This window comes from Solanum stenotomum, chromosome 12, assembly GCF_019186545.1.
Source record: "Solanum stenotomum isolate F172 chromosome 12, ASM1918654v1, whole genome shotgun sequence".
Lineage (NCBI taxonomy): Eukaryota > Viridiplantae > Streptophyta > Magnoliopsida > Solanales > Solanaceae > Solanum > Solanum stenotomum.
The window spans coordinates 17,829,544-17,845,288 of NC_064293.1; the positions used below are offsets into that span (position 1 = coordinate 17,829,544).

A 15,745-nucleotide genomic window follows, 5' to 3' on the forward strand; every position below is an offset into this window, starting at 1 on the left:
CTTTTTCTTTGTTTGGGACATATTCATCACTCTCAATTGCTTTGAAAGAGAAAATCATATCTTTGTTTCTTCCACTCATTTTTATTTCATCAACATTCATCTCGTAAGTCTTTAGATTTCCTACAAGTTCATCTAAACTCATGGTGGTCAAATCATTTGCTTCTCTAATTACAGTGACCTTGATCTCCCACGACTTAAGTAGAGTCCTCGGCACTTTATCAACAAGTTCCTCAGTAGTGTATATCTTTCCCAAAGACAATAGTAGTGAATCTAGTAATCATATCTTGAAGTGATTCACCACTCTCCATCTTAAATGTTTCATATTCAGTGCATAGTTTAGCAATTCTAAATTTTCTTACTTGGGGAGTTCCTTTATGTGCATTTACCAGTGTGTCCTAAATTTATTTCGCTGTAGTACAATCAGAGATGCGATTAAACTCGTCAGGTCCAAGTCCACATATAAGGATGCACTTAGCTTTAGCATTCTTTGCGAGCATTTTATAATCAGCTTCTCCATATTGAGCCTTGGGCTTTGGAATGACTTTCCATTCATCATCCTCTATCATAGAAATAAGAGGACCATCAATAACTCTCATCCATAATTCATAGTCCTGGGCTTGTAGAAAATCCTCCATTCTCGTCTTCCACCATACGTAGTAATGTCCATTGAATAGTGGTGGTATGTTGATATGTTGACCTTCACTGTATCCAAGAGGAGGTGCAAAATTCATAGTGATCTTATCTTGAGTTATTAGACTCTACAAAGATAACCTACTCTGATACCAGTTGTTGGATTACTGACCCCCAGATTTGACTAAGGAACAGGTATATTCTATTTGTTCCTTTGCAAATTACATCAGTTATGTTATGTAAAGCAAATAAAGTAATGACACAATATTTTATCGCGAAAAACCCCGGCTCATAAAGGGTAAAAACCACGACCTACACCTCTGTAGGAATTAACTCCACTTCATTAAACTCTGAGTCTTAACAAAAGATTACAAACCTATGTAACCTAAGGAATTATAAACTCTAATTCCTAGACGCCAATAACCAACTAGATCGTCGACCCATTTCAAGTTATGAATTCGGATTACAACTATTCCAATCCTAGGAACTAACTTTAATTCCTAAACTTCAACACAAACCCCCCAAGGTTTATGTTCCCAAGTCTTTAAGTCGCCCCAACTTGAAGACTTTATTCCTACTCCATAAGGATACAACTCGATAAAAACTCAATACAAGAAAACTTGACTTAAGAACTATAAAACATAAGCCTATGAATTAGTTCTTCAATTCTTGTTTCCTTGCGTTTGCTACACTTCGTAATCAGAAATCACTCAAATATGAACTCCCTCTATTTGATTGTATTCTGCTTGTAACTCTTTGTTTTAGTGCGCAAGTTTCGTTGAAAGATCCTTGCTCTATTTATAGACTAAGTAGACCAAGAATCCTTTTCCTACTTCAACTCTGCTTCCTTATCCGTATGAAATTTGGAAATTCTTGTAAACTGATTTTATGCACGCTTTCTCTTCCTTAAAGGAATTCTTTTATGAAAGAAAACCTTTTTGCACTGGTTTCTTGTCGAAAAAGCAACCCTTCCACCGCTTTATAATTTCTAATTTGCGTGGACAACGTTCTCCTTATTCCAGTTGGATTCGGTTTGAAAGGAACATATCGGCGCAACCGGTTCCTTTCATTTGTTCCTCTATTTGTCAATTATCAAAATCTTTATCGATCTAACATAAGAGAAGGCTAAAGAAAATAAATTTCAACGGATACAAGTCCTCATGACTGACACATGGACATCAAAAAGCTTGTCCCAAGGTTCTTCATTTGGTACTGTCTTTTTCCTTTCTGAAGTGAAATTCCTCCTTGCTTTCTCCTTTGATCTGTGTCAAATTCCACTTTTGTTGTTGTCAGGTAGAATAATTCATTCAACCTCGATATTGACAATCAAGATACCCTTCTCTTCAAATGAATCTTCAAATCATGACTTCGATCACGATTTTCAATTGACTTTATCTTGGGTGTATGACCGTCTACCAACAAGTCCTTCCTCTATAGTCTCGACATGGTTAACAACTCTTGTACAATCTGCAACAACAGTGTAGAGAATAATAGACACATCTTCTAACAATGTGACATTGCTAAAATATTCAAAAAATCATCAGATCACTAGTTACTCCAACTCAACAATATGTTTGCTACCCTCCCAAATCCCCTCCTACAATGGGAAATTGTATTTTTCCTTCGTATTGTGGCACATTTGGCTCAATAGAAATCACAGCAAATTCAATAACTCGTTTAAACAACACACATATGAGACTTTGAGTCTTCTATGAAGTAATTATAATTGCTCACCTCTACCACATTCCTATTATCAAAATCGAAATTGACTCACTAGAGGTAATAAGCCTTCTGAAAAGCAATTAATTTTTTATACATTAACATATTTCGGAATGCATGTACGTTTTGAATAAATTGAGGAATTCTCCAATACATCATAAGTTTAGAGAAGGCAATAAGATGGTATATGTTTTCGCAATTGAAGATTTTGACTAGATCATCTCCCGATCGATTAATATTTTTGTATAAATTCTTCTTTTGGGTCATGCCAAGTTATGTAGACGATATATGAGGGCATAGTAGTAAGTAGAAAGATTAGCCTTTTTTTTGTAATAACTTGGTAAAATTTTGGCAATTTTAATATTTGCATGTCTGTTGTAATAGCTACTTAACTAAATAAATAGAGTCTAGTTTCAACAAGAGAAAATACATAAAATACCCTTAAGATTTGACAGTTAAATTAAATTACTTAGACATTTAAATTAACCCTATTTTAATTCTTATCAGAGTTAATACAATCCAATTTTCTTTTTCTTCACCGTCTAACAAATTTACTTTAACAAGAGAATGAAGACTTTTTCTTCACCATTCAACAAGTTACTTGAAAAAGAGAATGATTCACACACTACAATACCCAAATCATCTTATTATGAAAATATGTTGTAGATCTGATTTTGTTAAAAAAGTGTTCCATGAAGATACTTTAGTACCATCAAAGTATATATTCTTCCTCTTTGATAATAGTTAAAAACAGGGATATAAAAGTAAGGGAAATCGCTTGTAAATACTTTTCCTTTTTGCAGTAGAAGTGTTCTTTTACCTTACCATAATGTAACGAAAAGTTCATAAACGAAAGTGAAAGAAAATAATTGTCCCATTCCTCTTTTGTTGTGTAGTATATCCTTACCCTCTCTTCTCGTGTAATTTATTCTTGCACTAGTTTTTATTTTATTTTATAACATCATCAATATTAAAGTTCTTGCATCTTTTATCTACTCGAATCTAGTCTCCACCCAAAGCATCAAAAAGAACATATGCTAAGAGGTTAAGATAAAATTGTTGACTGACGTTGTCACAGCTAAAAAGAAGTGTTAGTACCTTCTATCAATGCAACAATCGTGTTCGATCACACAGAACCAGAAAGCATTTGGTCCACATGCCAATACTATTTCTCTTCCATGTGATTCCCAGGGGGTAGAGATAACAAAATATTTCCAGGATTATCAAATGCATATTCAATCACACAAACATGCAAATGAGACCAAAAATACGAGCAAAGTTATCAACACAAGCAAGTAATGCTACCAATTCAACTCTAATGATCATAGCACTACATGATCGACTTAACCACATATTCTTACCACACTAAGACAAGTTTTATATTGAACCGTTTCAACAGTGACACAACCATGGGAGATCTAAATTCACTATCTTGCTATATCCTCTACCAACATCCCTATAAGATAAAAACTACAGGACTATGCTACTATCTCATCACTGCTGCCCCTCGCCTGACTCAGGTTTTGAAGCTTCCTTGATATCATCCCCAGCATCATCCTGGAATTAGAATAGTTTACAACAAAAACACATTCAACATCAGCATGTCAAGAGTTAAAACAAGAGTAATATTCCAGAATTTAGCAATCAGGAACTAGCTAGTCCATTTTTCTGGATATACACAGGATAATCCAAAAAAAATTGTTAGTGCATGGGACTAAATGTGTGTGTGTGAGAGAGAGAGAGAGACCACATTGTCTGAAGTCCAAAGAGTGAGATTGTCTCGGAGAAGTTGCATGATCAATGTACTGTCCTTGTAAGATTCCTCACCCAGTGTATCCAACTCTGAGATGGCTTCATCAAATGCCTGCAATTTAACATCATTGCTTATAAATATCTCCTCCAGTAATAATAGGAGTATATTTTTGTCTCAAGATTTTTTGAGATTGTAACATATATGTATTTGTACATACAAGTAGAAGACGTACTGAAGCCACATTTACAATGAGCAAAATAGAAGAGGACTGTTCTGTACTCCTAGCAAGTTTCTACAAATTCTAGGATTATTTTATAGATAGGTAGAAACTCTGGGATTATTCATCTTTACTTTTCTATTCTTGCAGCTTTGGTAGGGCCGCAAAAGTGTGTACTACTTCAATCAAAAAGGGAAAGACGGAAGGAAAGAAAAAAACTAACTAAAACAAAGACAAACAAAATAGCACTTAAAACTAGGGGTGTTTGCGGCTCGGATTGGTCAGCTTTTCTCTAAAAGAGCATCAAACCAATTAAGTCGGTTTTCCATTGCTTCAGTTATTGTCAGGTTTTTCAGCTTATTGGGGGTTTATTTTGTACAAAAAATATATATATTAATTTGCTTCCAAACACATGTTAGGTGATTATGAGCCTGTTTGGTTGGGCTTATAAGTTATGACTTGTAAGCATAAGCCATAAGTAAGAAATTCAAACTTATGGCTTATTGTTTTATTGACTTAAAAGTACTTTTTTTTTAAAAGATTTTACCCAAACACTACAAAAGTGCTTAAAAGCACCTAAATAAGCCAATCCAAACAGGCTCTATATTCCAACATGACACTACCAAATCAATTACTCTTCAATAAAAGAAAATATATATATTTAATCAAAAGTTATATAAGTAGCTTCCTTCAAAAAAAAAATGTATGTATTGTCCAAGAATTTAGCTATTTCCATGGAATATAATAAGATTTCTTACAATGAACTTTATTTTGTGCAAAACATTGAAGATTTCGTTGTGATATACCAAGATATCTTGACGATATTTTAATTAAACAATGATGATTAATTAAAGAACTCAAAGACAAGTTTTGAACATGAAATAGATTCTGAGCTTGAGATGATGGACATATGAAACTAAAACACATGAATCTCCTACTGTGGATGTCTGGCTATCTCTAGCACCTAACAATAATTTTTAGTTTGATATTGAACTACTGAAAAGTTAAGGAAAAGAAGAGGTCCAAGCTAGAGTTTTCTAATGTTGGGGTCATGTAGGAGGCTAAGATGGACAGTCATAAGCCAATCAGATGCAAATTTACCACTACAATAGGAATAAGATGCAAAATTTGATCGGAGTTGATTAGATTATGCCAAGCATTGTTCGAGCAATGGATGCCATGCTATAGAAAGCAAAACTAGGAATACATTTTGGACAGTGATTCCGCATGCTGTAATAGGGAAAATTCAGAGAAGAAGAAATAGGAGACCCTCTGGAATTAAGTTCTCATATTTCAGTTTTTATTTTTGGAGCACTCTAAGTGTACAGATTTGTATAAATGAAGTTTTTTTTTTCCTGAAGAACCACTATTTCTATATAGCCCTGCTGCCATGTGTACGTCTTGCACTAAGGGAATGTCTCTCAATGGTATCGTGGAAAGTACTTGTCAAAATTAAGAAATGAGCCACATGGAAAAGAATGCCAATATGATTCTATCACTTTGGCGGACTTAATTCCTCACATGGTTAATAGAAATACCTTAAACGATATGTGGTAAAGAATTGTCGTCATTGTGAGAACAATGGAGGTGATATAGCAGTTCAAATTAAGGATTTGCCTTGTGTTAACTAATGAAGCTACTGAGAGGGCATCAACCAAATGCTTGAACATGGGAACACAGTGGAGAGTAAGGATTTTAGAGCAAGTGAAAATGAGACAGAATATACACACTGACTTTGACTCTCCATGATGAAGTTAAAGCAGCATTAGACGAAATTATGGTGTTTAAATATAGGTAATTCAGGAATCTAGGTCTAGTGTTTCATGAATATGAAAATGTATTTCATAAAGTTAAAATATGATGGGTAAGATGGAGGAGTTTACAGTAATGCCATAAGAAATTCCTATACTAGTGAAAGACGAGCTTTGTAGAGCGGCTATGATGCCAACAATGCTATGTGAAAATAAATGATGTGCTTACAAGGTCAGTTATATAACAAGGCAAATGTTCGGAAAGATGTGAGACCAAACAAATTAAGACCGAATGTACTACTGCACACTTGGGACATAAGACAAAAGAACCTGACTGGGATGATTTGGTTATGTCCTATGTAAATCAAGTGTTCCGTAGATGTATTATAACTGAAGGTATTAAAGACGACAAGGTAGAATGAAAATAACATGTTAAGATTTTGTCTCAAAGGCCCTACCATCCTTTGGATCTATGCAGACTTGTCGAAAAACAGAATCCAATGGAAGAAAAAGACTGATAACAATGACACCAATTAGTTGCAGGTGCAAACAATCACGTCCAATTTGGTTTTATTCGGAGTTTTTTTAGAAATTTGTATGTCCATGCAAAAGTAAAGAACCACTTGCGCTAGAGAGCCCCTAATTGGTCCTTCTTAAAAATAAGGAGAACCCCTAATTAGTTTTAAAGAATAACTTATTAAGTATTTATGAAACAATTATATAAGAATTAAAATAAATTTTGAAGTTAATATAGCCCATCCCAACTAATTAGGGTTGTGACAGAGCACTAGTGGCTGTTACTCTCAAACTAATTCTGCCTAAGTTTACAAAGTCAAATAACAGGCATTCCAAAATATTCAACTAAGAAAAAAAAAAGGAAAAGGTAGATAATTCCATCATCAAAGTTAAGACTCTAATTCATCCTACCACTCTAGTAATAAGAAGATGCTGGTTCCTAGTCAACTAAATTATCCTAACAGTTTATTGCGACTGACTTTGAGTACAGGCGCAAAAAGATTTATTACTTGGGTCGCACAAGTCAAACTGTCAATTAAGTGGTCATATTGGGGCACAAGCAAAAAGCTATTCAGAATGCATTAGATATAGGTTTAGAATTCCGAATTCAAACGTAATTCCTATCTCTAAGCGAGTTAAATGAAATTACTCTCTTTCAATAGACTAGTTCATGCTATTTTCTTGTCTCATCAGTCATCGAGTAATAGAAAATATCTATGACCAACATACAGGTACAAAGACAGCTAATTCTAATGGCAGCACTGTAATATAAGACGTAACCTACAAAGTGGTCATATGAACTATCACCCTAAGTTTAAAACAGGATGTCCACAACTAACTGTACCTAATAAAGAACTTAGCACTAAATACTTTGCTGCTAGGAGCCTAGGACATAGACAAGGACAAAAACCTGAACAAGCATCAATCGAAATTTTAGTGTGGAAAACAACCTCAACCCCAGACAAGATCCTGACAAGAATAGGAAACCACAGGAAAGAACGCAAAGAAAGAAGCTCTCCTTTCGGTTTGAAAAAGGAGAAGAATTACGCATTACGGAAAGACAAAGCACTTTACTCCAACCAGAGAAAATGGCAGGCATAAATCAAATCATTCAAAATATAAAAAAAAAAAAACATTCCTATCACTCAAACAGCATACACCAAGCTTCATTGTCATTACGAGGCACCAAAGCTAAAGTTGATTCCCAATCGAAACGTACATGCATAGCTTGAAGTAGTACAACGATCTTTTCCCTTTTTTACAAAGAAATTAGTATGGTACAAGTAAATAAATGTTCCATAGACAAGCATGACAAATCATCTATAAGAACGAGGAAGATAGTCCGACTAAGTTAGTTAACCAGAGAGAGAGAGAGAGTAATTCAAGTCAAAGAATCAACAGAAGCATAGAATTTTACCTGTTTCGCAAGGTTACAAGCACGATCAGGTGAGTTGAGAATTTCATAATAGAAAACGGAAAAGTTAAGGGCAAGTCCCAGCCTGATTGGGTGAGTAGGAGCCAGTTCAGCCAAAGCAATATCCTACAACAGAACACATTAAAAAAACAGAATTGTTTATTACAAAGAAATACTGACAGTGTTCACCATAGATCACCTACCTGAGCAGACTTGTATGCCAACAAAGTGTTCTCAGCGGCTTCTTTCCTCTCTGTCCCTGTTTTAAACTCAGCCAGGTATCTATGGTAGTCACCTTTCATCTTCAAGTAAAAAACTTTGGACTCAGCTGTTGAGGCCGATGGTATTAAATTGGACTCAAGGAGGCTCAAAATCCCATCACAGATCTTGCTAAGTTCAGCCTCAATTTTGCTTCTGTATTCTTTAATAGTGTTGACATGGTCTTCATTTCCACGGCTTTCCTCCTTTTGCTCAATTGAAGAGATTATCCTCCATGAGGCTCTTCTTGCGCCAATTACATTTTTGTAGGCCACTGAAAGAAGATTCCTTTCCTCAACAGTCAGTTCCTCAACATCTGCTGTCTTTGCAACCTTCTCCATGAACTCAATCATTTCCTCATATCGCTCAGCCTGCTCAGCCAGCTTGGCCAAGTACACATTTTCTTCACGCGAAGAGTCGGCCATTTTTGTTGTATGTGAAATTACACCTGATTCAACAAATATGAAGGTAATTGAACATCACATTCTGGATACCACAAAACATGCCTTTAGAAACAGCTAAACAGCAACTTCTGGATCTATCTATCACCATTCTCCACAATTAATTTCAAGTGAACTGAGTCCCTTGAATTATTGGCAGTAGGGTTCAATACCTCGTGAACTATTTCTGAGACAGTTAATTCCTATGAGCTTTACTCAAGCTTCCAAGTGTAATAAGAGGTGGTGACTATTAAGAAATTCATTTTCTCACACCATAGAATAATGGTTAAGCAGTGTGCTACTATTCCGTATATAGGCAGGTTTTTGCCTCTCAACTATAATTAAAGGAGGTGATCGAGTTGACCAAAAATGAATCTTTAAATTATAAAGTGGGCATATGTTCTTTATTTAAGCATACACCGGAAGAAACTGGTGATTAACAAATGTTGTGGAAAAGAAACCAATCCTACCAATAGCATAGGGTACTGCAAAAGGCACTTCAGATGGGGCATGTTGTGTGCCGTTAGATATTAAAAGAATCTTCAGCAACTCCTCAGAATTTAGATACTAGTTAAGGGAGCACTTGGTGTAAAGTCATACCTCCAAGCATTAACAGGAATTCACTACTTACTCTTTAATTTTATTTAAAAAAATAAAAAAGCAGAACATTGCACTAAGCTCCCTCTATGCGCAGGTCCGGTGAAGGGCCAGACCACAAAATCAATTGCACGTGGCCTTACCCTGCATTTCTGCAAGAGGCTGTTTCCACAGCTCGAACCAGTGGTCTACTGGTCATTATTTAAAAAAACGTCATGCATTAAAAAAACAATTACTTAAAACAGATTTAATTTACATTTTTTATTCAGGAGAACAAGATGTAATTTCAGTATTTGTAACTGTTGAATCTGGCCACGAGTATTTAGCAAATACTGAATTTTCCGAGAGTGTTTTCAAATACCTTAGTTGCGCGGACTCTTCACTTTTGATGTTGCACCCGTCTCGGATTCTTCAAAAATACACTACTTTTGGCAAATCCGACACGCATCCGTTGGCATTTTTGAAGAGTCCGAGCAACATAGTCAAATACTAAACTTCAAGTGAAAGTTTGAAATACTGATATGAAGGTGTATATCAGGTTTATTTTCAAGTGAAATATTAGTTTCTACTCACCAATCTTCACAAACTCCTTTTCCAAGTAAAGTTTATGCCAAAACAGCTTCAACTTTCACGAAAAAATTCTACAATTTCAATTTCAAATACTCCTTTTCTTTTTTCTTCTTTGTTACTTAAATTATAGCTTACCTAGCAACCGATCTAAATCCTTCGTCTTCCTTGTGTTTTTGGCAATTTATTGACATAGCACTGTTAAATCGAGGAGGTAAAAATAGCATAGGTTCTGTTTCATTCCTCAACTTTCCTGTTACTATATGATACCTTCAAAATTACTCAAATCTTAGAAAAACTAACAATAACAATAAGCACGAAAGCTTTAGTCCTTCCTTTACAGATATAGATAGATAGTTATGAACTGAGTAGATTCTCCCGGAACGCTAGCTAAGCTAATAGTATTAGTTACCTTCAATTAAATCTACAAGTGAAATAAATCAAATAAATTCAGATATGAAGCAATCAGATGGTCAAAATTTTCAGATCTGCAGTTACAATACTAATATGAAGAACGGATCATCTAAGCAAAACGAAAGATCTAGTCCGGGAAAACCCTAAATCTAACATCATCGATAGCAAAATCCCAGAGAAAATAGAATCGAGAAAGTACCTGGTTCTCTGACGGAAGAAGAGCGCAAGATGAGAGTAGAGAATATTGACTTAAATAGAAGTAGATGATGTATATGTAAGACCTAGTGTGTTAAGGGGTCGTTTGGCTCTACTTGTGATAGTGGTTTTAGAAATGCAAGATTTCTTTTTATTATTATTATTTTTTGGCGGAATTTCTTGAAAGACCTTTATACTTGGCTCCGTTTGTCACCTAGACCCTTCTACTCACGACTTTGCCAATTGAACACTTAAAGTTATTAAAATACACTATTTTAAACTCCTTTGACCGTTGACTAAGCTTATGTGGTGTATTTTTGTTGAATCATATCAAGAGAGTGGTTACACGTGTTTAAAAGCAAGTGAAGACAACTATTTAATTTTTAAAAAAAAAAGAATTAAAAGAAAAAGAAATCACCTTCCCAATATGTTGTACGTTTCTTCTTCTTCCTCCTCATAATTTCACCCAACCGCCACCATCACCACACACATCTTCTTCAATCTCTTCCAATACTCTTACCCACTATTCTTCCTATTTCTCTTCTCATATGCTACCTATCATTTGAGAATTCTATAATGATTGAGAAAAAAATAAATAAACTAGATTTGGGTAAAAGAGAGGGAGAAAAAGAGGTTCTAAATTGTGAAATAGATGCGAATTTTAGATGGGTTTTTGAAAGACGTGTTTGAGATTATTTCTAAATGTAAGGCAATTTTATTGAGAGCATTTTTGATTAGTTTTCTATAATGACCCATTTTTTGTCTCCTTCTCTTCTTTCTATTATCTTCCATTTGAGTCACTTTATTTCTCATCACCATTAAAATAGCAAAATTTATACAGTAATAAAAAACATAACAGAGCTTTGCTTATCTCTAATTCCTCTTAAACGTAAAAAAATCACTAGGAAAGAAAAAAAATGAATGATTAGTAGCAAAATAGATCGAAAATATGGGAAGAGAAGAAAAAATAGAAAGAAATCAAGAAAGAAAGGATTTTGGAGATTAGTTTGACATTTCTTTTAAAAAAATATTATTTGTAATAAAAAAATGATGTGGCAATATATTTCTAATGTGGAGAGTGAGGTGTTATCCACATCAGCGCGATTGAGAGACACACATGATCAGAGGGGTTTAAACTACTATGTTTTAATAACTTTAAGTGTTCAATTGGCAAAATCGTGAGTAGAAGGGTCCAGGTGACAAACGAAGCCAAGTATAAAGATCTTCCGGGTCATTTCGGCTTTTTTTTTTTTTTGTAACAGAAGATATAAATATAAATTAAAAAGAAGTGGCTGGGTCAGCAGGTTTGGGTGTAAAAGTGGGTGGTTTTATTTTTAAATTGAATTATATATGTTGTTAATTATGATAGATTATGTTACTTTTTAAAATTTAAAGAGTTACTAATGAAAGGAATTTTTTTTCTTTTTTAATGGAGTATAAAAGAAATACGCCAAATAAATTAATATACATACTAATCCTATCCAAATGCTTTGGAAGATTTTGCCGCGTCTTTTTTCTATTGGACCACATGTACTTACTTCTCCGAAATCTTAAGTCCAACAGATTACAATAATTAAGGCAATTAAAAAACGTAAGTTTTAAAGTTATTTTAAAAGTTATATTATAATTTTTTTAGTAGCACAAACTATCCCATTAAAGTCTCCTAATAGTCAATATTTGTTATAAGAGTCAACAATATTTAAAATTCTTTTCCATGAAAACAATCTTCAGAGAGATCATTGTTAACATATATTGCTTAAAATAACCATTTTATAGATGAGCATATTATATGTATCATACAGTGTACAGTATTTATTAGGATGTGGAAGTCAAATTTGTAATATTGTGAAGATCGACATTTATAGGATGACTAGAAAGGGGAAGTTTGTGCTTTGCATGGGCCCAATCATCATTATTTGAAATTTGTAATGTTTATTGATGACACATATAACCACACAAAAATAGTCTAATTACTCTCCATAACTATAGTTTGATAATTACAATTTGTAGCTACATGTTATAGGGAGGAGAGAGGCGAGCGAGACTGGGAGAGAGAAGAGAGAGGCCAGCGAGAGAGGGCAAATAGTGGGAGAGAGGTGAATTGTATATGTATATCGGTTAGATAATTGTATATTATACATATGTATTTGTATATATGGCAAGCGAGACTGGGAGAGAGAAGAGAGAGGCCAGCGAGAGAGGGCAAATAGTGGGAGAGAGGTGAATTGTATATGTATATCGGTTAAATAATTGTATATTATACATATGTATTTGTATATATGGCAAGCGAGATTGGGAGAGGGAGGAGAGAGGCGAGCGATATTGGGCAAAGAGTGGGAGAGGTGAATTGTATATGTATATCGGTTAGATAATTGTATATTATTGTCACATCCCTTTTTCGCACGGCGGAGGGTTTTTCCAATTTAAGTGACAATATTGATGTAGGAATTATTTTATTTGTTTCAGAGTCGCCCCTTGGAATTGAGTAATGGTGTTCCAAGTCACATTTTTATTTAATCCCTAATCAAAAGGAAATGACTCTTTAATATGATCTGCAAACTAGAAATTCGGGTAAGGAATTCTATTGACCGAGGGGAAAAGTGTTAGGCATCCCTCGAGTCTCACGGTTCTAGCATGGTCGCTTTTATCAACTTATACTTGACTTAAATTATTTTTGGATTTATTACTAGAGGCCATGATTTGCTCACATTTTTTACAGTTGAAATTTTATTGGTCTCAGCCCAGATGCGTAACTGCATTCTTGGTCTTAACATTTAGAGGCATAATTGTCTTCTTTGTATCACACTTAATAATTTTTGTCTAGAAGTCTATACTTTAGACTAATGAAAGTTAATTGTATTATTCAACAAGGTGTGTCACCGCATCTTTGAGTTTCTTTTAATGTCTCAAAAAGATGTACAACCACATTCTTAATTGAAACAAATATTTTTAACGTGCCTAAAACTCATCTAGTATTAAAAATTCTTACTCTTATTTTTGTGAATTCAAGACAACTAATCTTTGTATTCCATTATTATATTAATCAATAATTATTTTTTAATTAAATTAGTCCCCATATCAAAGGATTCCACCAATCCAAAATGGAGTAAATTCAAGTTTAATAATATAACTCATTTGTTTGTTTATTGGATAATGACTCATTTATTCAAAAATACGTAAATTTAAATAGGCAATTGACATCCATATTAAGCTACAATAATAGCATAAAAACATTAGCTTAGGCATCATAAAATTGAATTACAACAAAAATAAAATAAAATTCTTACAGAATAATAAGATATTATTCATCTTTTAGAGATTTGCACTAAGAAATAACATAAATAATAACTCAAGGTGACTAATCATGTGAGCAGTTTATGTAATCTCTCAAAATAAAATCAAGATGACAATATTCATTTCAATCAAATTATGAATGAAACAAAATTATAAAAGAAAACTTATCACATAATTACATCAAATTCCATAAATAAAATAAAAAGATATGGTAAAGTTAAACCTCAAATGAAGAAAATAAATACCGAAAAATTTGATCGAATCTCGATTGAAACACCCACAAATCTTTTATTGTTGTGCGTGGGTATTTTATTGGGTGTTGTCCGTATGTATGTTGGTTTTGGGGCATATGCGCATTGGAGTTGAGTATTGTGCAAATGTGTGCGTGGGTATGCTGATTTTTGTATTGTTTTTGGTGGGTGTATAAATGTATGTGTATATGGGTGTTCTGGGTGTTGTAGTCGTTTTCTGTGTATATAGTAGTGTATGTGTATAGCGTTTAATGCATACATTAGGTGTGTGTATTAGTAGTATCTTATTTGATACACTTTTTCATGTCATGTATAACTAATGCAAGCATTAGTTATACACTCATGTGTTTTGTGTGTGTGCAGACGTGTGGTGTAGGGTGAAAAAAGGTGGGGTGAGTGGGGGGAAATGGAAGTGGGGGTGAGGGTAATGGGTTAGTGCTAGTTTTTTTTTTAAATATAATAAGAATATAATATAATAAGAATATTATTTATTAAACTAAAATAAAAAATAAAACAATTAAAAATAAATAATAAAAATAAACATGATAAATATAAAATATAAATGAAGCCCATAAAATATTTTCATGACCCCATCTTAGGAAGAATCTTAAAAAAGTAAGTTTACAATTGAAATTTTAAATGGATTCCACATTTTTTTCATTGGATGAAGAAGAGGGAGCATATAGCAGGTTTTTTTCCATTTTTTAATTGGATGTAACAGTTTATATATATATATATATATAAATAAAGAGCATATAGAAGAGGAGCCAAGTGGAATAAGCAGGCAGCACAAGCAAACCTGTTGACGATCTACTGCTATTATTAGATAGTATAATAATAATAATTATAATTATTATGCATATCTCTCGTGACTCGTGAGGAATAATTTTTATATTATAAAATCAAATTTTTAGGAGACCACTTTTTAGTCATAGAAAAGACAATTTCATTGGTGTTTTTTTGCATCTCTTCCACTAATACTCCCAAATTTTGGACCTAATGAAACAAGCTCTAATGACTCATTGTCTTGTTCATCTACAACATTTTCCTGTAATGACGTTCAAAATTTGGACATGCAAAGGCATAAACAACTTTATTAATAGCATTATTATACATATATTGTTAAATCCATTAGCAATTGTAATGATGTTCCAGTTCATCCCTCAAGTGAAAAAAGATATATGATCATAACAATATATTTTATCCAATTATGAATTTGAATCAAATTCTCCAAGAAATAATTTACAATTGCTCAAAAAAATATATAAAATTATCACTTTCTACAATGAGTTAAACACTTGATAATATTAAGTTTTTAAAAAAACTATAATCAATACGGAAATATAAACTAATATCAAAAGTAAGTAAAATAATCAATGATCAAAACATGGAAACAAATTACAATATATATTATATAATTAATCAGGTTTCTTAAATTTCAAATAGAGTGAAAAATATTTATAAATGTCAGGATATTTTCTTAATCATAATTTGTCATTTTGAAAAGATACACTAATACATTTTATATATATCCTACGTATAATTTTAGAGCATTAATCATGTCTACTTTAATTTTAAAATCAACTTAGAATATTTTAATCGAGTACATATTTTCAATTGTCAATTTAAAATCATTTACAATTTAATTATTATAACTAATCCACGTTCCACAAATAAATATTTTACTTTGTTAAGCTAAAAGACATAGTTGATTAATTGAGAAATTAAT

At 33.1% G+C, this 15,745-nt stretch overlaps 1 protein-coding gene across 1 annotated transcript; it reads right to left on the reverse strand.

Annotated features, from left to right (window-relative positions):
- Positions 1 to 3,571: 3,571 nt before the first annotated feature.
- On the reverse strand, positions 3,572 to 10,611 carry LOC125847526 (14-3-3 protein 4). The gene is made up of 5 exons (XM_049527129.1): positions 10,476 to 10,611; positions 8,204 to 8,706; positions 8,004 to 8,126; positions 4,097 to 4,213; positions 3,572 to 3,906 (listed from the first exon to the last, which is right to left on the reverse strand). Exons 2-5 carry the CDS (start codon positions 8,681 to 8,683, stop codon positions 3,844 to 3,846), a joined length of 783 nt encoding a protein of 260 aa, XP_049383086.1. The 5' UTR covers positions 8,684 to 8,706; positions 10,476 to 10,611; the 3' UTR covers positions 3,572 to 3,843.
- Positions 10,612 to 15,745: the final 5,134 nt, after the last annotated feature.

Excerpts from the sequence above, each read along its gene's own strand:
- LOC125847526 (XM_049527129.1), bottom strand. The coding sequence starts at position 8,683 with ATGGCCGACTCTTCGCGTGAAGAAAATGTGTACTTGGCCAAGCTGGCT. Across the intron at positions 8,127-8,203 it reads TGGCATACAAGTCTGCTCAG|GATATTGCTTTGGCTGAACT; the intron begins GTAGGTGATCTA and ends GTTCTGTTGTAG. Across the intron at positions 3,907-4,096 it reads TTTGGACTTCAGACAATGTG|GATGATGCTGGGGATGATAT; the intron begins GTCTCTCTCTCT and ends TTCTAATTCCAG.